The 24,299-nt window shown below is 49.8% G+C and overlaps 1 protein-coding gene across 5 annotated transcripts in view; it reads right to left on the bottom strand.

The window, feature by feature from the left end:
* Positions 1 to 24,299, bottom strand: part of ZMYND8 (zinc finger MYND-type containing 8) — a 61,959-nt gene that overhangs the window by 31,071 nt on the left and 6,589 nt on the right. For all 5 annotated transcript variants that reach the window (XM_069953740.1, XM_069953738.1, XM_069953742.1 and 2 more), the window contains exons 3-4: positions 17,463 to 17,533; positions 8,995 to 9,054 (exon numbers count right to left, since the gene is read on the bottom strand). In XM_069953740.1, the coding sequence (XP_069809841.1) occupies positions 8,995 to 9,054; positions 17,463 to 17,533 (131 nt within the window). The remainder of the gene's footprint in view (positions 1 to 8,994; positions 9,055 to 17,462; positions 17,534 to 24,299) is intronic.

Consider the following 24,299-nt stretch of genomic DNA (forward strand, 5'->3'; position numbering starts at 1 on the left):
GCTGATCTCCCTGTGTAATAGGGCCCCGGCTATGGCGGCTGATCTCCCTGTGTAATAGGTCCCCGGCTATGGCCGCTGATCTCCCTGTGTAATAGGGCCCCGGCTATGGCCGCTGATCTCCCTGTGTAATAGGGCCCCGGCTATGGCCGCTGATCTCCCTGTGTAATAGGGCCCCGGCTATGGCCGCTGATCTCCCTGTGTAATAGGGCCCCGGCTATGGCCGCTGATCTCCCTGTGTAATAGGTCCCCGGCTATGGCCGCTGATCTCCCTGTGTAATAGGGCCCCGGCTATGGCCGCTGATCTCCCTGTGTAATAGGTCCCCGGCTATGGCCGCTGATCTCCCTGTGTAATAGGGCCCCGGCCATGGCCGCTGATCTCCCTGTGTAATAGGCCCCGGCCATGGCCGCTGATCTCCCTGTGTAATAGGGCCCCGGCTATGGCCGCTGATCTCCCTGTGTAATAGGGCCCCGGCCATGGCGGCTGATCTCCCTGTGTAATAGGGCCCCGGCTATGGCCGCTGATCTCCCTGTGTAATAGGGCCCCGGCCATGGCGGCTGATCTCCCTGTGTAATAGGGCCCCGGCTATGGCGGCTAATCTCCTTGTGTAATAGGCCCCGGCTATATATACACGAGTGCCGGCTGCCCAGGTTGGAGGCAGAGAAGGGGCGTGGAGGCTCGGCAGTGCTCACAGGTTTATGACACTACAATTGGGTGGAGAGCTGAATGAGTTCCTTCTCGCAGGTCTACGAGCAGCTGTAGACCCCCGCAGCCACTAGATGTATATACTGGATATGTATACAGCCGCTCCCGCTGGGCACACACACCACGTATAGGGAACCAGCGTTTGAAGTCTCTCACTTCCAAGTGACAAGAGCTGAAGTCCTGGGCCTTGTAGTACTTCACATGCTGGTAATAACAGATGTCAGGCGTCTCACAATGCAGACCACCACAATAAAGTTGCCTTTCCTTGGTTTTCTTTGATGTTTGGAGTCAAGTGTGTGTCTGGTCTGAATCCTAGGATTATACTTCCGGAATAGTAAGGATGGCCACATCCCCAGTCAGCGGCAGAAGCCATAGCAACACACAATGGATACCAATACAATGGATACCAATACAATGGATACCAATACTCCTGACACTTAAAGGGGAAATGTTACATCCCATGAAAGACTAACCGTTCTTAAGGCCCTATTCCACGGAACGATTATCGTTCATAAACTCATTTCAATGACTGCTCAATAACAATAATCGCTTCGTGGAATTGGTGTAAACGAGCAAAAGGCAAAATCGTTATATTGTCGTTCAAAATGGTTTTTTAGCATGTGGGAAAAAAATAGTTGGTCTTTGAAAGATAATTCGCTAATCGGTTCGTAAAATTAGAAATCTTTCAGTCGTTCGTAAAAAGGTTTAAAAAAAGTAGGTGTGTTGTCTGGTCATGATCACCCCGGCGAATGTTTTAAACGACCATGTAATGACCGCAAAATAATCATCATAATATCATTATCATTAGTAATCGATCACGTTCCCACATGTATTATGTGTTATCGTTCACAAAAAAAAAAATCATTTACTGATCGTTAATGAGCGGTCGTTGGAGCGAATTTATGAACAATAATCGTTCCGTGGAATAGGGCCTTTACCCTGTACTTAAAGGGGTAGCATACAAAAAAAATTCTTTCAAATGAACTAGTGCCAAAAAGTGTCAGTGATTGTCATTTACTTCTATTAAAAAATGTCCAGTCTTCCAGTACTTATCAGCTGCTGTATGTCCTGCAGGAAGTGGTGTATTACCACTTCTAGAAGATTCTGCTGTGTTTTGAGTGCTATCAACTTATTAAATTGGCAGGCAAGCAGGAACCCCAAGTCCCAAGAAGAACGCTTTGTGATTGGCTGCCGGCACAAGAGCAGAAAAACTATTTCAAATGTGAGGAGTGCGCGCCCGCTCTTGGCTCAGTCACGGCTGATCGGCTGGGGGAGACGCGTCCCACCTGCCCTCCCAAGTTATTATTGTGGTGGACTTTGTAGGGGGATGTACGCTCGCATTTCACCCTGCGAGGACAGGATTTCAGACATTGATGGCTTCTTACAGTAGTTTGGAACCCTTCAGCTTGTACCGCACTGTAAAAGGTCGCCGTGTTTTTAGTGACAGTTACGGGGCTGCTAGCTGCCTGAACTCCACATTGACAAAAACTGTAGTCTGTCAGATCGGAGGTAAACCCGTCCTCCACCACGTCACTGGATATAGCCGGAGTATAAAAGATGGCGCGACTCTGGATCAGTTACCTGACGTTATGTCACTGGATATAGCCGGAGTATAAAAGATGGGGCGACTCTGGATCAGTTACCTGACGTTATGTCACTGGATATAGCCGGAGTATAAAAGATGGGGCGACTCTGGAACGGTTACCTGGCGTTATGTCACTGGATATAGCCGGAGTATAAAAGATGGGGCGACTCTGGATCAGTTACCTGACGTTATGTCACTGGATATAGCCGGAGTATAAAAGATGGGGCGACTCTGGAACGGTTACCTGGCGTTATGTCACTGGATATAGCCGGAGTATAAAAGATGGGGCGACTCTGGATCAGTTACCTGACGTTATGTCACTGGATATAGCCGGAGTATAAGAGATGGGGCGACTCTGGATCAGTTACCTGACGTTATGTCACTGGATATAGCCGGAGTATAAGAGATGGGGCGACTCTGGATCAGTTACCTGACGTTATGTCACTGGACATAGCCGGAGTATAAAAGATGGGGCGACTCTGGATCAGTTACCTGACGTTACGTCACTGGATATAGCCGGCAGGGCTGTGGAGTCAGAGTTCGTTTTGGCTGGAGTCGGAAAAAAAAATGTACCGACTCCAAATTAAAAAAAATCTTTAGAAAATGTAGAATTGAATTTTGATATGAATTTTACAAGTTTTGCTCATGAATATACATTATGAGCAACATTCTAATAGGACACTGGCCCTATTACATAAGGGTGGTCGGGGAATATATCAGTAATAGGACACCGGCCCTATTACATAAGGGTGGTCGGGGAATATATCAGTAATAGGACACTGGCCCTATTACATAAGGGTGGTCGGGGAATATATCAGTAATAGGACACCGGCCCTATTACATAAGGGTGGTCGGGGAATATATCAGTAATAGGACACTGGCCCTATTACATAAGGGTGGTCGGGGAATATATCAGTAATAGGACACTGGCCCTATTACATAAGGGTGGTCGGGGAATATATCAGTAATAGGACACTGGCCCTATTAGATGAGGGTGGTCGGGGAATATATCAGTAATAGGACACTGGCCCTATTACATAAGGGTGGTCGGGGAATATATCAGTAATAGGACACTGGCCCTATTACATAAGGGTGGTCAGGGAATATATCAGTAATAGGACACTGGCCCTATTACATAAGGGTGGTCGGGGAATATATCAGTAATAGGACACTGGCCCTATTACATAAGGGTGGTCAGGGAGATGTTGTCGGTCACTATTTTGCAGCTTGTTTCTGAGCTGGAAGAGTCCATTGTGTGAGGGGAGATCTGTGCTGTTCTCTTCCTGGATGCTGGATGACTGTATATGAGCAGCAGTGTAATATGAAGATATCCTGTGTAATAGAGGAGGAGGAGAGACATACGTAGTGTAGCTGTAACCTCTGTCCTCAGTGTGGTGTTCTCTCTCTGGGGGAAGATTGTGTGTTTTTCTTCAGTGTTCTATGGCTGCAGCTGTGTGTGTGCTATGGCTGCAGTAGGCTGTGTGTGGTGTGCGTGTGTGTGTGTGTGTGTGTGCTATGACTGCAGCAGGCTGTGTGTATGTGTGCTATGGCCGCAGCAAGCCAAGTGTGTGTGTGTGTGTGTGTGTGTGTATATGTGTGTGTGTGGTGCGCGCTATGGCTGCAGCAAGCTGTGTGTGTATGTGTGCTATGGCTGCAGCAGGCTATGTGGGCAGGTGGGTGTCCTATGGCTGCAGCAGGCTGTGCGTGTGTGCTATAGCTGCAGGAGGCTGTGTGTGTGTGTGTCCCCACAGTGACCTACTATACCACTGTGTGTGACCCCTCTCTATATCACTATGTGTGAGCCCTCTCTATATCACTATGTGTGACCCCTCTCTATATCACAGGGATCTGGCATTGTTAGCAGTGTTTCTTTAAGTAAGGTGAATACTTAGTTAGAAACATAGAGGATTGTCAGTAAGAAAAGACCACCTGCTCCATCTAGTTTAGTTGTGAGTAGTTCAGGACATGGAGGCTGGAGACTGGCTGCATCCACTGCACACACAGGAGAAGCTGCTGTATATACAGTATATATTCCCTCAGAAGTCGCCCAGGATCATGTAGGACATTAGGGAGAAGCTGCTGAACCAGCGTGATAGATAACTCCCCTGGTATATGACCGGCCATTTATGAAGGAGCAGGAGTCGGGAGTCTGAGTCGGTCCTGATAAAATTCAGGAGTCTGAGTTGGAGTTGGAGTCGGAGCTGCGGCCTACCGACTCCACAGCCCTGATAGCCGGAGTATAAGAGATGGGGCGACTCTGGATGGGTTACCTGACGATACGTCACTGGATATAGCCGGAGTATAAGAGATGGGGCGACTCTGGATCGGTTACCTGATGATACGTCACTGGATATAGCCGGAGTATAAGAGATGGGGCGACTCTGGATCGGTTACCTGACGTTATGTCACTGGATATAGCCGGAGTATAAGAGATGGGGCAACTCTGGATGGGTTACCTGACTTTATGTCACTGGATATAGCCGGAGTATAAGAGATGGGGCGACTCTGGATGGGTTACCTGACGTTATGTCAATGGATATAGCCGGAGTATAAGAGATGGGGCAACTCTGGATGGGTTACCTGACGTTATGTCACTGGATATAGCCGGAGTATAAGAGATGGGGCGACTCTGGATGGGTTACCTGACGTTATGTCACTGGATATAGCCGGAGTATAAGAGATGGGGCGACTCTGGATCGGTTACCTGACGTTATGTCACTGGATATAGCCGGAGTATAAGAGATGGGGCGACTCTGGATGGGTTACCTGACGTTATGTCACTGGATATAGCCGGAGTATAAGAGATGGGGCGACTCTGGATCAGTTACCTGGCGTTATGTCACTGGATATAGCCGGAGTATAAGAGATGGGGCAACTCTGGATGGGTTACCTGATGTTATGTCAATGGATATAGCCGGAGTATAAGAGATGGGGCGACTCTGGATGGGTTACCTGACGTTATGTCACTGGATATAGCCGGAGTATAAGAGATGGGGCGACTCTGGATCGGTTACCTGACGTTATGTCACTGGATATAGCCGGAGTATAAGAGATGGGGCGACTCTGGATGGGTTACCTGACGTTATGTCACTGGATATAGCCGGAGTATAAGAGATGGGGCAACTCTGGATGGGTTACCTGATGTTATGTCAATGGATATAGCCGGAGTATAAGAGATGGGGCGACTCTGGATGGGTTACCTCACTTTATGTCACTGGATATAGCCGGAGTATAAGAGATGGGGCGACTCTGGATGGGTTACCTGACGTTACGTCACTGGATATAGCCGGAGTATAAGAGATCGGGCGACTCTGGACGGGTTACCTGACGTTATCGCACTGGATATAGCCGGAGTATAAGAGATGGGGCGACTCTGGATGGGTTACCTGACGTTATATACATAGACTGGAATATAAAGCAGCATTGTACACATTCCTCTTCATCCCGATGGGGGAGGGGGCAGCGTCTTTGCTGGGCCCTGAATATTTGCTTTGAGCTCCTTCTAAGTAATGCATGACAGATCAGGTTACAGCCCCTAAGGATTGTGGGAAGTCATTAGAGGAAGCCGCACAAAGCCGGGAATAATGAGAGAGAGAAGTCGCCTCACAACATTTTCAGAAAGAGTGGACACCATCCCTAGTGTACGCAGGGGTCCCATCACACATCCCTAGTGTACGCCACAGTCCCATCACACATCCCTAGTGTACGCCACAGTCCCATCACACATCCCTAGTGTACGCAGGGGTCCCATCACACATCCCTAGTGTACACCACAGTCCCATCACACATCCCTAGTGTACACCACAGTCCCGTCACACATCCCTAGTGTACGCAGGGGTCCCATCACACATCCCTAGTGTACACCACAGTCCCATCACACATCCCTAGTGTACACCACAGTCCCGTCACACATCCCTAGTGTACGCAGGGGTCCCATCACACATCCCTAGTGTACACCACAGTCCCGTCACACATCCCTAGTGTACGCCACAGTCCCGTCACACATCCCTAGTGTACACCACAGTCCCATCCCAGACCCCTAGTGTACACCACAGTCCCATCACACATCCCTAGTGTACACCACAGTCCCGTCACACATCCCTAGTGTACGCAGGGGTCCCATCACACATCCCTGGTGTACACCACAGTCCCGTCACACATCCCTAGTGTACGCAGGGGTCCCATCACACATCCCTAGTGTACACCACAGTCCCATCCCAGACCCCTAGTGTACACCACAGTCCCGTCACACATCCCTAGTGTACACCACAGTCCCGTCACACATCCCTAGTGTACGCAGGGGTCCCATCACACATCCCTGGTGTACACCACAGTCCCGTCACACATCCCTAGTGTACGCAGGGGTCCCATCACACATCCCTAGTGTACACCACAGTCCCATCCCAGACCCCTAGTGTACACCACAGTCCCATCCCAGACCCCTAGTGTACACCACAGTCCCGTCACACATCCCTAGTGTACACCACAGTCCCGTCACACATCCCTAGTGTACGCAGGGGTCCCATCACACATCCCTGGTGTACACCACAGTCCCGTCACACATCCCTGGTGTACGCCACAGTCCCATCACACATCCCTAGTGTACGCCACAGTCCCATCCCAGACCCCTAGTGTACACCACAGTCCCATCACACATCCCTAGTGTACACCACAGTCCCGTCACACATCCCTAGTGTACACCACAGTCCCGTCACACATCCCTGGTGTACACAGCAGTCCCATCACACATCCCTAGTGTACACCACAGTCCCGTCACACATCCCTGGTGTACGCCACAGTCCCATCACACATCCCTAGTGTACGCCACAGTCCCATCACAGACCCCTAGTGTACACCACAGTCCCATCACAGACCCCTAGTGTACACCACAGTCCCATCACAGACCCCTAGTGTACACCACAGTCCCATCACAGACCCCTAGTGTACACCACAGTCCCGTCACACATCCCTAGTGTACACCACAGTCCCATCACACATCTCTAGTGTACGCCACAGTCCCGTCACACATCCCTAGTGTACACCACAGTCCCATCACACATCCCTAGTGTACGCCACAGTCCCATCACACATCCCTAGTGTACGCCACAGTCCCATCACACATCCCTAGTGTATGCCACAGTCCCATCACACATCCCTAGTGTACACCACAGTCCCGTCACACATCCCTGGTGTACACCACAGTCCCGTCACACATCCCTAGTGTACACCACAGTCCCATCACACATCTCTAGTGTACGCCACAGTCCCGTCACACATCCCTAGTGTACACCACAGTCCCATCACACATCCCTAGTGTACGCCACAGTCCCATCACACATCCCTAGTGTACGCCACAGTCCCATCACACATCCCTAGTGTACCCAGCGGACCCCTCACACATCCCTAGTGTATGCCACAGTCCCATCACACATCCCTAGTGTACCCAGCGGACCAGTCACACATCCCTAGTGTACATGGCAGTCCCATCACACATCCCTAGTGTACACGGCAGTCCCATCACACATCCCTAGTGTACACAGCAGTCCCATCACACATCCCTAGTGTACACAGCAGTCCCATCACACATCCCTAGTGTACACCACAGTCCCATCCCAGACCCCTAGTGTAAGCCACAGTCCCATCACACATCCCTAGTGTACACCACAGTCCCATCACACATCCCTAGTGTACACCACAGTCCCATCCCAGACCCCTAGTGTAAGCCACAGTCCCATCACACATTCCTAGTGTACGCCACAGTCCCATCACACATCCCTAGTGTACGCCACAGTCCCATCACACATCCCTAGTGTACACCACAGTCCCATCCCAGACCCCTAGTGTACGCCACAGTCCCATCACACATCCCTAGTGTACGCCACAGTCCCATCACACATCCCTAGTGTACATGGCAGTCCCATCACACATCCCTAGTGTACGCCAGTCCCATCACAGACTCCTAGTGTACACGGCAGTCCCATCACACATCCCTAGTGTACACGGCAGTCCCATCACAAATCCTAGTGTACGCCACAGTCCCATCACACATCCCTAGTGTACATGGCAGTCCCATCACACATCCCTAGTGTACATGGCAGTCCCATCACACATCCCTAGTGTACGCCACAGTCCCATCACACATCCCTAGTGTACACCACAGTCCCATCACACATCCCTAGTGTACGCCACAGTCCCATCCCAGACCCCTAGTGTACACCACAGTCCCGGCACACATCCCTAGTGTATCCGACGAACTCATCACACATCCCTAGTGTATCCGGTGGACCCATCACAGACCCCTAGTGTACACCACAGTCCCATCACACATCCCTAGTGTACGCCACAGTCCCATCACACAACCCTAGTGTATGCAGGGGTCCCATCACACATCCCTAGTGTACACCACAGTCCCATCACACATCCCTAGTGTACACCACAGTCCCGTCACACATCCCTAGTGTACACCACAGTCCCATCACACATCCCTAGTGTACGCCACAGTCCCATCACACATCCCTAGTTTACGCCACAGTCCCATCACACATCCCTAGCGTATACGGCAGTCCTGTCACATATCCCTGGTGTATCCCACAGCCCCACACAATGCCATTACCTCTAAGGTTCAGGCATGTGAAAAACAAGAAGCCTATAAGCCCATGACAATAATAACATGAACTGTTATTACACCAAGATGGCCGCTACTCACCAGACTGCCGACTGTCTCCATGATCCTGAGATAATCCCTCCTGATACGTTACAGCAGGTCCTGCACAACATAGAGCAGAATATCAATGACTGTCACAGACGTACGCATCTATATCATACAGGAGTATAATAAGTATATAAAATACACTGCTGTATACCTACACAGAATGGAGATATATATACACACACTTATACAGGAGGATAACAAGTATATAACACACTGCTGTATACCTACACAGAATGGAGAGATATATACACACTCATACAGGAGGATAATAAGTATATAATACACTGCACAGAGGAGGGGAGGGATAGAGAGAGGGGTCTGGAGAGGGGGGGGGATAGAGAGAGGGATTCTGGGGAGGGGAGGGATAGAGAGAGGGGGAGGGGTGGGATAGGGAGAGGGGTTTGGAGAGGGAGAGGTATAGGGAGAGGGAGAGGGGTCTTTAGAGGTATAGAGAGGGGGAGGGGAGGGATAAAGAGGAAGGTCTACAGAGGGGGAGGAATGGGATAGAGAGGGGGGTTTGGAGAGGGGGAGGGATAGAGAGAGGGATCTGGAGAGGGGGAGGGATACAGAGAGGGGGAAGGATAGAGAGAGGGGTCTGGAGAGGGGGAGGGGAGGGATAGAGAGAGGGGTCTGAAGAGGGGGGGGGAGGGATTCAGAGAGGTGTCTGGAGAGGGGGAGGGGAGGGATAGAGAGAGGTGTCTGGAGAGGGGGAGGGGAGGGATAGAGAGAGGGGTCTGAAGAGGGGGGGGGAGGGATAGAGAGGGATTCTGGGGATGGGAAGGGATAGAGAGAGGGGGAGGGGTGGGATAGAGAGAGGGGTCTGGAGAGGGGGAGGGATAGAGAGAGGGGTCTGGAGAGGGGGAGGGGTGGGATAGAGAGAGGGGTCTGGAGAGGGGGAGGGATAGAGAGAGGGGTCTGGAGAGGGTTCACTGGAAAAGGTTCACAAGGTACCAAATAAATGACATTGAGCGGGCGTCACTGGACTTCATTGGTTCCATGTGTCACTAGGATAGCTGGGTGGCCAGCACTGCCATTACTGCTCGCTCCCACACCCATCCATGTTTCCCATATTCTATATTGCTCATTAGTAACCTATGGAGAGCCGCCCTGCCAAAATATTACACACAGGGCGACTCTCACTAGACTTAATGTCACACTGATTTTACACACACTATATAATATATATACCACCCCAGTGTATGTGTATAATATATATCTGTATACCACCCCAGTGTATGTGGTTTCCTCTATAGTCTATAGACTATAGTCTATAGAGGAGAGATATATATACACTCATACAGGAGGATAATAAGTATATAATACACTGCTGTATACCTACACAGAGGAGAGATATATACACACTCATACAGGGGGATAATAAGTATATAATACACTGATGTATACCTACACAGAATGGGGGGGGAGTTGTTAATCTTTCTGGTCGGTAACTTCACCTGTGAGACAGAATCTATAGAATATTACAGATAGGATTAAGGGTACAAACCCACTTGACGTATTTGCTGCGTGAATCAGTCTTAAAAATAAGCAGGCAAAACGCAGGTTGGCTTTATACAATTGTTCTGTGTTAAAATACGCAATTGCGTATTTTTGAAGCATGAAGCTTGTTGTTAGCAAAGCATCAGTTGTTAACAACCTGTGCGAAAAAACGCATGTAGCTTCACGCTTCAAAAATACGCAATTGCGTATTTTAACACAGAACAATTGTATAAAGCCAACCTGCGTTTTGCCTGCTTATTTTTAAGACTGATTCACGCAGCAAATACGTCAAGTGGGTTTGTACCCTTATAAATATTTATAGTGCTTGAAAATCCCTGTATTGTAATCCGTATTCTTCTTCCGTTTCTTCCAGCGCGTAATACAGCCCGAACCGCTTTGCGCACAGACTTCGTTCACACTGAGTTTCAAAGTCCTCGGTGGTGTGAGGTGTGCGATTTTTCGTTTTTAAGAAATTTACGTTTAAAGACCCCGAATTTCCCATAGAAAATAATGGCCCATTGGAAATAATGGTCAAACTGTAAACGCTGACAGCCAGTCACAGCACATATGCAAATAGCTGAAATATAGCAGCCAATAGGAACTCTAAGGTCTTGTCAGGCAATGTCTACAACATCCACACAATCACATGTCCACTATCGGCCAATAGAAGATGTAATATATGGAAGGTCCTTAACGATTTTGTCTCACTGACATGAGTAAGATTGTCATGGTAACCGAGCAATGATCTTTCTTTACCATTATAAGGACCCAGGTCTCTCATAAAGGGACAGGTCCCGCGTCACTCTTAAAGGGACGGACCCATGTTGCTGTGTATACAGTCAGTAATAATAGAAGGCAGTGTATACAGTCAGTTATAGAAGGCAGTATATACAGTCAGTAATAATAAAAGGCAGTGTATACAGTCAGTTATAGAAGGCAGTATTTACAGTCAGTAACAATAGAAGGCAGTGTATACAGTCAGTAATAATAGAAGGCAGTGTATACAGTCAGTAATAGAAGGCAGTGTATACAGTCAGTAATAGAAGGCAGTGTATACAGTCAGTAATAATAGAAGGCAGTGTATACAGTCAGTAATAATAGAAGGCAGTATATACAGTCAGTAATAATAGAAGGCAGTGTATACAGTCAGTAATAGAAGGCAGTGTATACAGTCAGTTATAGAAGGCAGTATATACAGTCAGTAATAATAGAAGGCAGTGTATACAGTCAGTTATAGAAGGCAGTATATACAGTCAGTAATAATAGAAGGCAGTGTATACAGTCAGTAATAATAGAAGGCAGTGTATACAGTCAGTAATAATAGAAGGCAGTGTATACAGTCAGTAATAATAGAAGGCAGTATATACAGTCAGTAATAATAGAAGGCAGTGTATACAGTCAGTTATAGAAGGCAGTATATACAGTCAGTAATAATAGAAGGCAGTGTATACAGTCAGTAATAATAGAAGGCAGTGTATACAGTCAGTTATAGAAGGCAGTATATACAGTCAGTAATAATAGAAGGCAGTGTATACAGTCAGTAATAATAGAAGGCAGTGTATACAGTCAGTAATAATAGAAGGCAGTGTATACAGTCAGTAATAATAGAAGGCAGTGTATACAGTCAGTAACAATAGAAGGCAGTGTATATAGTCAGTAACAATAGAAGGCAGTGTATATAGTCAGTAATAATAGAAGGCAGTGTATACAGTCAGTAATTATATAAAGCAGCTGGAGGTAGATTGTAATACATGACTCTTTACCCTGACACCTTCTTTCCTGGCTGCATTAATGGTGTGCCCTGGAACAGGAGGGGTTAACCCACCCACCACCCTCCCCCCACAGCGTCCATGCAGGATTAGGGCCTGCTAATAGGGGAGGAGAGAGCGCTGGGGATGTGATAACATCAGGACAATGCGAGACTATAGAGGAAACCACATACACTGGGGTGGTATACAGATATATATTATACACATACACTGGGGTGGTATATATATTATATAGTGTGTGTAAAATCAGTGTGACATTAAGTCTAGTGAGAGTCACCCTGTGTGTAATATTTTGGCAGGGCGGCTCTCCATAGGTTACTAATGAGCAATATAGAATATGGGAAACATGGATGGGTGTGGGAGCGAGCAGTAATGGCAGTGCTGGCCACCCAGCTATCCTAGTGACACATGGAACCAATGAAGTCCAGTGACGCCCGCTCAATGTCATTTATTTGGTACCTTGTGAACCTTTTCCAGTGAACCCTCTCCAGACCCCTCTCTCTATCCCTCCCCTCCCCCTCTCCAGACCCCTCTCTCTATCCCTCCCCTCCCCCTCTCCAGACCCCTCTCTCTATCCCACCCCTCCCCCTCTCTCTATCCCTCCCCTCCCCAGAATCCCTCTCTATCCCTCCCCTCCCCCTCTCCAGACCCCTCTCTGTATCCCTCCCCCTCTCTGTATCCCTCTCCAGATCCCTCCCCCTCTCCAAACCCCCCTCTCTATCCCATTCCTCCCCCTCTGTAGACCTTCCTCTTTATCCCTCCCCTCCCCCTCTCTATACCTCTAAAGACCCCTCTCCCTCTCCCTATACATCTCCAAACCCCTCTCCCTATACCTCCCCTCCCCCTCTCTCTATCCCTCCCCTCCCCAGAATCCCTCTCTATCCCCCCCCTCTCCAGACCCCTCTCTCTATCCCTTCCCCTCTCCCTCCCCCCTCTCTCTATCCCTCCCCCTCTCCAGACCCCCTCTCTCTATCCCACCCCTCCCCCTCTCTCTATCCCACCCCTCCCCCTCTCTCTATCCCTCCCCTCCCCAGAATCCCTCTCTCTATCCCTCCCCCTCTCTCCAGACCCCTCTCCCTCTCCAGACCCCTCTCTCTATCCCTCCCCCTCTCTCTATCCCTCCCCCTCTCTCTATCCCTCCCCCTCTGTAGACCTTCCTCTTTATCTCTCCCCTCCCCTCCCTATACCTCCCCAGACCCCTCTCCCTATCCCTATCCCTCCCCCTCTCCCTCCAGACCCCTCTCCCTATCCCTATCCCTCCCCTCCCCCCTCCAGACCCCTCTCCCTATCCCTCCCCCTCTCCAGACCCCCCTCTCTATCCCTCCCCTCCCTGAATCCGCCATATTTAATGAGCTTACCTGCTGCCTTCCCTACCAGTAATCCAGAACAGGTAACAATCACTGGAATCTGAGTATAGATCACCACAAAGACCACATCTAACCTAACAGATCACATGATGGATCTAAAAATGCCTGCCCTGGCCTGTGGTTATAGAGCTGGGATCCGATATAACCACACGTGCCCCTAGACTCTATATTATAACATATAGGGGGGGGGGGGGGGTGTCGGTCACGTTCCTGAACCCTGAGAATAAGTGGGAGAAAACATTCCATCTGAGGGAGCGAAGCAAGAAGAGGACAAAGAAGCCATTGTTCCCGACTCCTCAGGGAAGAGGCGCACAGCGGACCCTGCACACACACACAAACGTGTTACCATGGAAAATATGACGTCACACTCTGTCCGAGATGTGACACTGACAGTGGGGGCTGCGGGTGGGCTCTGTGTACCATGGGATATTCCCAGGTATTAGTATAGGGAAGAAGTGTTCAGTGCTGCAAGGTTGCCCCTCACCCCACAGCGGCCGAGTGTGCAACAGCCTCCCCTCCACCCACAGCGGCCGAATGTGCAACAGCCTCCCCTCCCCCACCCCAGAGAAAAACATTCACACTAAAGGGACAGGACATCTATCCTAAGCTAGATGCACAGTCACATGATGCGGCCAGGCCCGGGCTCGATACACGGTCACACAACGCGGCCAGGCCCGGTCTAGATGCACGGTCACACAACGCGGCCAGGCCCGGGCTAGATACACGGTCACACAACGCGGCCAGGCCCAGGCTAGGTACGCAGTCACACAACGCGGTCAGGCCAAGGCTAGATGCACAGTCACATGATGCGGCCAGGCCAAGGCTCGATACACGGTCACACAACGCGGCCAGGCCAAGGCTAGATACGCGGTCACACAACGCGGCCAGGCCCAGGCTAGATACGCGGTCACACAACGCGGCCAGGCCCAGGCTAGGTACGCAGTCACACAACGCGGTCAGGCCAAGGCTAGATGCACAGTCACATGATGCGGCCAGGCCAAGGCTCGATACACGGTCACACAACGCGGCCAGGCCAAGGCTAGATACGCGGTCACACAACGCGGCCAGGCCAAGGCTAGATACGCGGTCACACAACGCGGCCAGGCCAAGGCTAGATACGCGGTCACACAACGCGGCCAGGCCCAGGCTAGGTACGCAGTCACACAACGCGGTCAGGCCAAGGCTAGATGCACAGTCACATGATGCGGCCAGGCCAAGGCTCGATACACGGTCACACAACGCGGCCAGGCCAAGGCTAGATACGCGGTCACACAACGCGGCCAGGCCAAGGCTAGATACGCGGTCACACAACGCGGCTAGGCCCGGGCTAGATACGCGGTCACACAACGCGGCCAGGCCCAGGCTAGATACGCGGTCACACAATGCGGCCAGGCCCGGGCTAGATAAGCGGTCACACAACGCGGCCAGGCCCGGGCTAGATACGCGGTCACACAACGCGGCCAGGCCCCGGCTAGATACGCGGTCACACAACGCGGCCAGGCCCGGGCTAGTTACGCGGTCACACAACGCGGCCAGGCCCGGGCTAGATACGCGGTCACACAACGCGGCCAGGCCCGGGCTAGACACGCGGTCACACAATGCGGCCAGGCCCGGGCTAGACACGCGGTCACACAATGCGGCCAGGCCTGGGCTAGATACGCGGTCACACAATGCAGCCAGGCCAAGGCAAACTAAGGATTGGAAAAGCTTCAATATAATTGTCTGATGCTTAAAGGGGGGGGAGGGGTCCAAACCCCAATCACACTGACCAGTCTCTCATCAGACAGATATATCATCCATTATATTCTGTAATTTCACCTGAGAGGTACCAGGCTATCCCCCTCCTGTGTATGGGCAGAGAACCCTCAGGAAAAGGGTAAATACCAGGGTAAATGGGAGGTAACAATACCCCTGATCTGCTGCTGCCCCTTCCTTGTATGTGAGCCGGCACTGAGGGTCTGTGGTGATATAGGGGTATGGAGCCTGGGAAAGCTGGGTGTGCAAGTGCGTGACCATGTGTCTGCCCCTGCCTGTCTTATAATGAGACCCCTCGTCTCCCTCAGCAGTGTCAGCCTCTCTCAGGGTCCTAGGGTGAATGGAGCACTGTTCATAGTGATCAATACTCCGCACTGTCCCCACGTGACAGGATCACATCTGTGTGGGCTGCAGCAGATCTGCCAACAATTCCTCTAACCACCATTTTAAGGACACAGCTGATGAAGTAAACAAAATGGAGCCTTGTAAGTGCTGCCTATCTGATGGTCTAAACTATGGGGGTTACACAGCATGCCTCCTATCACTGACAGTCATTGTGGTATGGAGGTGATAGGAGGTGGCGGACTGTGTGATATTACAGCAGGGTTACCTGGGACACGTCTATAATAACATCACAGGGCAGCGACTGTAATAAACCTGGGGGGAGGGGGTTGTAGAAGTGTCGAGTTCTTTATTTAGACTGGATGGGACCGCCGCCATCTGCTGCACTTCTCATGTGGTAACACACAGGAAGACACAACCGTACGGCCACAGAGGAGCAGCAGCTGTGCCACTTAAAGGGCAACTCCACAATCACTGCTAGAAACGCCACTCCTTGCACAGTAACGGTTCTTGCACATTTTTTCTAAGCGACCACAGAATCAACCCAAAGGGACCATGCAGAATTGCAGATCAGCATCAGCGGCCAGGAAAGTGCTGCAGAGTGCTGCACCTGGTCATTATCAGGAGTGCATACAGTTAAAGGCGAAGCTGTGTGCTCCCGGCCCTGTCAACCACTTTTCAGCATTATGCCTCCTGCCACAAAAGGCCGCTCCTTCCCCAGCGTTGTGGTGTATGAGTGAGGAAATACTCATGGTCTCCTGACGCTTCCTGATCCATGGACGTGTGCAAGAGGCCTTAAAGTGCTAGGGAAGCTCTCAACAGATGTGCAGAACATAGCTATAGACTACACCCCTCCCCCATAAGCCTTCTAGGAGAGGCATGTGTACCTTATTTATAAAGTATACATATATACCTTTGTTTGCATTGTGGCCAATTGTATGTCACTGCATGACTATATATGACTATACATTGGCGTGAGTCACGGGTATACAGAGATAAAGACAAAAAAACTGAAAGTGCAACAGCAACCTACAGGTGCAAGTGCGTACCTACCCCCCCCCCCCCAGTGTACATGCGACAAATACCTGTTCTACAGATAATAAAAATTGAGGATCTTAGCAAACTATTTGATCAAACAGAGTGTCCCATGTCACAAAGTTACAAAGTGTCCTCAGAGACATGATCCTACTCATTTTTACACTAGCAATGGCCTCTCCTGGGCTAACATTAAGCATGCGGAGTGCAAGCCGCCAGGAGGCAGCCAGCCCCCCCCCACACGCACACAAAACCTTTACTAGTGGCCTCCATATTAAAGGGGTTATCCAGCGCTACAAAACCATGGCCGCTTTCTTCCAGAGACAGCACCATTCTCGTCTCCAGTTCAGGTGTGGTTTGCAATTAGGCTCCATTCACTTCAATGGAACAGTTACAAAACTACACCCGACCCAGAGACGAGAGTGGTGCTGTCTCTGGGAGAAAGCGGCCATGTTTTTCTAACGTTGGATAACCCCTTTAATGCAGAGATAATAGGAAAGAGACAAGCGGCTGCTCCAGCCTACACATCTGCTGATCGGACTTTCCCGGAGGATTAAGCTAAATGGCCATGGCAGTGAAAGGGGTTAACCCCATAAAGCCCACACCCAGCCCACTTCAGCCATATGCCATCAGGGTGACATTGTGGAAGTGTAGATGAAGAGAAGAGCAGATGTGAAACGGCAGAAATGTTCCTCACCTTTGGATCGAGTGGTGACATCCATTCCCTCCACCACCTCCGGCTCAGTCTTCACTTCCTCCTCTGCCAAACTGTGGGAGACAAAGAGAGAGAGTAAGTGACCCCGTCATGTCATTGGCACGCAGCCCTGACCCCCCAGACACATAGACAGAGACCAGATAGGTGACAGCTCCCAGGATGAATGGGAGCAGCAGCCCTAGGCTTTGTGTACAGGTAGGAAAGCCATACATGTTGATGGAGATGCCAACAATAAGAAGTGGTGCAGGATTCAGGAGACATGGCCAGTCCTGCAGAGCATCTACACCCAGCTCCATATTAATAAGAAAAAAACCATCTTTAATAAACATGTAAACCCTCTGATCCCCGGGCACCTTCCCATACACATGACAGTCTCCATGATCCAGAGCAAAGCAGCAGCAGCAGCCGCCTCTCGTGCAGTCACTTAGTCATTTACAAAGCCTTTCACTCAATATGGATACGCACACTTGAAATAACCTCTCCGATGAGAAGGCTGCACCAGATTGAGACAGTCTCAGGAAGGTAAGATTGATGGGGGAGGGGAGAGGGTTTTTTTTTTTTAAAGCACAAGAATTTGTTGTTGCCTGAAATCTTAATGCAGGATCCACCGGGAAGTCCTGGACAGTGATAAGGAAAGGGTTATCATGCATCAATGTGCATGCACATGCCGAGGGTACCTGCATCCTGGACCGTGACAGGGAAAGGGTTATTAATGTGCATGCACACACTGAGAATGGAGGATACTTGCATCCTGGACTGTGATAAGGAAAGGGTTATTATGCATCAATGTGCATGCACACACCGAGGGTACCTGCATCCTGGACTGTGAAAGGGAAAGGGTTATTAATGTGCATGCACACACCGAGGGTACCTGCATCCTGGACTGTGAAAGGGAAAGGGTTATTATGCATCAATGTGCATGCACACACTGAGAACGGAGGATACTTGCATCCCGGACTGTGATAAGGAAAGGGTTATCATGCATTAATGTGCATGCACACGCTGAGTATGGAGGGTACCTGCATCCTGGACTGTGAAAGGGAAAGGGTTATTATGCATCAATGTGCATGCACACACTGAGAATGGAACATACTTGCATCCCGGACTGTGATAAGGAAAGGGTTATTATGCATTAATGTGCATGCACACGCTGAGTATGGAGGGTACCTGCATCCTGGACTGTGACAGGGAAAGGGTTATTAATGTGCATGCACACACTGAGCATGGAGGACATCTGCATCCTGCACTCAGATAGGGAAAGGGTTATTAATGTGCATGCACACACTCAGCATGGAGGGTACCTGCATCCTGCACTGTAATAGGGAAAGGGTTAATAATGTGCATGCACACACTCAGCATGGAGGGTACCTGCATCCTGCACTGTAATAGGGAAAGGGTTAATAATGTGCATGCACACACTCAGCATGGAGGGTACCTGCATCCTGCACTGTAATAGGGAAATGGTTAATAATGTGCATGCACACACTTAGCATGGAGGGTACCTGCATCCTGGACTGTGACAGGGAAAGGGTTAATAATGTGCACGCACACACACAGCATGGAGGGTACCTGCACACATTATTATTGGTAATACGCTATAGAGATTTCACATCAGCAAACCCAGCCGGCTCTATGTACAAGTATAAAGCTTCAGCTGCCTGTCTAGGAAGAACACTGGACAGAATGTAAGCTATTCCCTTCACCCCATCTGCCTTGAATTAACCCTTTCTATTTCAGGACAATAAAATCTGTTCTTTCACCCCATGGCTTCTGCACTTGAGTGCAACATTTAATGGATAGAAACCTGTAATGTCACACACAGATCTGGGCTCGCTCTCCATGTCTCACATCTGTAACTATGAATGAAACCCATAGGATACATAGGTGACATGTGTGTGAAATGATAGAAAAAAGCCCAGATGTGCCCCCTGCTCTAGCGTACACAGCACATGAACAAGAGGCAAGGAATAAGCCGAGGACTCACCTATCACAGTGTTACTCAGCCAGGGCTATGGACCTTGTGCAGCCTCTTAAGATGGCGTCTGGCAGCAATGCACTGCCCCATCCCTGCACTGGAGCTAAGATGGAAGCAGTTTATAGAAGAAGGGCAGATGTGGACTTCGTTGCTACCAAAAGCAGAAGAGCAAAAGGAGGAATCGCCCGTATTTCAGCAATAGTAGATGAAAAACAAATGTCTAGTGAGAATGCAGAGGGGAAGAGACTGGCAGGATTAACATCACACAGACATGATGGCCGGAACAAAGGTGGCAGCTCCATGTGAGATGGGGAGGCCTGTAACCCGGCCACAACGGCTTCTACATCATATATACAGAGGACCAGGAGATACACACGGGTACAGCGGCCTCTACATCATATATACAGAGGACCAGGAGATACACACGGGTACAGCGGCCTCTACATCATATATACAGAGGACCGGGTACAAATGGGTACAGCGGCCTCTACATCATATATACAGAGGACCGGGTACACATGGGTACAGCGGCCTCTACACCATATATACAGAGGACCAGGAGATAAACACGGGTACAGCGGCCTCTACATCATATATACAGAGGACCGGGCACACACGGGTACAGCGGCCTCTACACCAACTACACCATATATACAGAGGACCGGGCACACGGGTACAGCGGCCTCTACACCAACTACACCATATATACAGAGGACCGGGCACACGGGTACAGCAACTTCTACACCAACTACACCATATATACAGAGGACCGGGCACACACACGGGTACAGCAACTTCTACACCAACTACACCATATATACAGAGGACCGGGCACACACACGGGTACAGCGGCCTCTACACCAACTACAACATACATACAGAGGACCGGGCACACAGGGGTACAGCGGCCTCTACACCAACTACAACATACATACAGAGGACCGGGCACACAGGGGTACAGCGGCCTCTACACCAACTACAACATACATACAGAGGACCGGGCACACAGGGGTACAGCGGCCTCTACACCAACTACAACATACATACAGAGGACCGGGCACACAGGGGTACAGCGGCTTCTACACCAACTACACCATATATACAGAGGACCGGGAGATACACACGGGTACAGCGGCCTCTACACCAACTACACCATATATACAGAGGACCGGGAGATACACACGGGTACAGCGGCCTCTACACCAACTACAACATACATACAGAGGACCGGGCACACAGGGGTACAGCGGCCTCTACACCAACTACAACATACATACAGAGGACCGGGAGATACACACGGGTACAGCGGCCTCTACACCAACTACAACATACATACAGAGGACCGGGCACACACACGGGTACAGCGGCCTCTACACCAACTACACCATATATACAGAGGACCGGGCACACGGGTACAGCGGCCTCTACACCAACTACACCATATATACAGAGGACCGGGAGATACACACGGGTACAGCGGCCTCTACACCAACTACACCATATATACAGAGGACCGGGCACACGGGTACAGCAACTTCTACACCAACTACACCATATATACAGAGGACCGGGCACACGGGTACAGCGGCCTCTACACCAACTACACCATACATACAGAGGACCGGGCACACGGGTACAGCAACTTCTACACCAACTACACCATATATACAGAGGACCAGGAGATACACACGGGTACAGCGGCCTCTACACCATATATACAGAGGACCGGGCACACGGGTACAGCAACTTCTACACCAACTACACCATATATACAGAGGACCAGGAGATACACACGGGTACAGCGGCCTCTACACCAACTACAACATACATACAGAGGACCGGGCACACACGGGTACAGCGGCCTCTACACCAACTACACCATATATACAGAGGACGGGCACACAGGGGTACAGCGGCTTCTACACCAACTACACCATATATACAGAGGACCGGGCACACATGGGTACAGCGGCCTCTACACCAACTACACCATATATACAGAGGACCGGGCACACGGGTACAGCGGCTTCTACACCAACTACACCATATATACAGAGGACCGGGCACACATGGGTACAGCAACTTCTACACCAACTACACCATATATACAGAGGACCAGGAGATACACACGGGTACAGCGGCCTCTACACCAACTACACCATATATACAGAGGACCGGGCACACAGGGGTACAGCGGCCTCTACACCAACTACACCATATATACAGAGGACCAGGAGATACACACGGGTACAGCGGCCTCTACACCAACTACACCATATATACAGAGGACCGGGCACACGGGTACAGCAACTTCTACACCAACTACACCATACATACAGAGGACCGGGCACACGGGTACTGCAACTTCTACACCAACTACACCATACATACAGAGGACCGGGCACACGGGTACAGCAACTTCTACACCAACTACACCATATATACAGAGGACCAGGAGATACACACGGGTACAGCGGCCTCTACACCAACTACAACATACATACAGAGGACCAGGAGATACACACGGGTACAGCGGCCTCTACACCAACTACACCACACATACAGGACTAGGGCACACATGGTGTTCTGCAGAAAAACTATAACAAGCTGAAGATAAAGCCGTGGTGAAAGGTTGGATATAGACGCTGAACCCATGGGTCATGTCTCCATAAGGCAGCCTCCATCATACACCGTCCTTTACTATGGACTCTCCACTGCTCATACATGGGTCACATGGTGCACATGGACTGACCCTATAGCTTCCATAGATTAGCAGCTGATCGCAGGATCAAATAGTCAGCTTACACTTAGGGCCCTATTGCACGGGGAGATTATCGTGCAAAAAATCGTTACATCATTCGAATTTAAACGATAATCGTTCTGTGTAATTGCAGGCAATGATCGAAAAATCGTTCGTATGTCGTTGATCATTGATTTAGATCTGAACCTAAAATTATCGTTAATCGTTCGCTAATTGTTCGCTGTAATTCCACATTCATTCGCTCAAGTTCCGCATTTTTCACTAATGCTGCGTTTACACGTAACGATTATTGGCCCGATCGTATGATTAGCGATGTCGGATTTACGATTTTTTTTTTTTTATAACGATCAGCGTTTAGATGGTACAATATATCGTACGAAAATTCGCACTGCGATCGTTTAAGCCTATCTCACACATTGGTTAAATCGGCGAACGACTGTTCACACGGAACGATTAGCGAATTTTTTGCGTACGATGAACGACGATTTGATGACCTGATGAAAGATCAAAATGTACAATTTATCGTGCGTCGTTTGATCGTTCCCCGCGTTTACACGTACGATTATCGTTCGAATTCGACCGTTATCGCGCAAGTTTGCACGATAATCGTTACGTGTAAACGCAGCATAATCGTTCAGTGTAATTGCACATTGCCCATTGTTTTCCTGCGATCAGAAGGAATAAACGATCATAGTAACAATTGCAATAACGATCGTATCTAACGATTATCGTTCTGTGTAATATGGTGAACGATTTCAGATTAACAATAAACAATCTCGTTTGTGATCGTTTATCGCTAGTCGTTAAAAAAACAAAACAAAAAAAAAACCTCCGTGTAAGGACCCTTATGTCTATGGATGATAGCAGACCTCTACTTCAGACCTGCAAACACTAGTGAATATCCACGCCACACATGTGCAAATGCTGCAGACCTGTAAAACACTAGTGAACACCATACAACAGAACACTAGTGAACACCATACAACAGTACAAATGGTGCAGACCTGCAAACATTAGTGACCATCCACATGTACAGCTGCAGGTAAACACCATACAACAGTGCCTGCTCTCTTAGGGCCGGTTCACACTGAGCAAACCCGGCGCAATTCCGTGGCGAAGCTCTCCGCCGCGCTCAGTGTGCTGCTTTGAGCCAATGGGACAGCGCGTGCCTGTCCGCTCCCTCTCCTCTCTGATCAAAGAATGAACATGTTCATTCTTAGAGCGGTGGCAGCGGACAGGCGCGCACTCTCCCATTGGCTCAAAGCAGCACACTGAGCGCGGCGGGATTAATTGCGTCGTGTTTGCTCAGTGTGAACCAGCCCTTACAATACTGATACCGCCATGTTACATGGGGCGCCCTGAGGCCAAAGCTTCCCCTGGCACAGTTCACACTGCTATTACAGGATTTTCAAGCTCTCTCATATAATCTGTACTTTACGTCTGGTTTACTGACCTGAACACCTTCCTACAACCTACATGAATAGACTGTAAAATATCCCAACAGGGATAGGCTGCCCCGACACCGGCTCCATCCAGCACCTCTGCAGGTAGTGCTGCCAGGTCATGGGTAGATGAGGTAGAACATGCTGGACCATGTACACAACACAGCCACACACCCGTTTTCCTTTATTTGCGGGGCCGGCACTGCCATCATGGCTGCCATGACCATGATAGTAGTGTAAATGGAGCCTTAGCTCAGAATGGGTTTCTTCTAGATGTAAAACAAGAATTTACCGACATCAAACAGAGATCCTGAAGACGGTAAGAAAACTAAACGTGGTCTATTATTAAGTAGAGAAGTGTTCTCTATAGGGTGATGAAGGTGTGTGCGGAGAGGAGGTGGCTCTGCGGCTGTATTACCCTCCCTATTACTTACCTACCCATTCAGCATCCACTCAATGGCGGACAGCCAGACTCATAATAGGGAGCTGCATGCAGTGAGGAGGAACATACAATATGGTGTGGACCAATGGAAACATCACACCTGCAAGGCCCATACACCTTCCAACTGTGCCCATCATTCAGCCGTCCATGTGTTCCCTATCGGGGGGGGGGTGTAAGCCGCAGGCAGACGTCTCTGATG

The sequence above is a fragment of the Dendropsophus ebraccatus genome, chromosome 14 (assembly GCF_027789765.1).
Source record: "Dendropsophus ebraccatus isolate aDenEbr1 chromosome 14, aDenEbr1.pat, whole genome shotgun sequence".
Taxonomy (NCBI): Eukaryota; Metazoa; Chordata; class Amphibia; order Anura; family Hylidae; genus Dendropsophus; species Dendropsophus ebraccatus.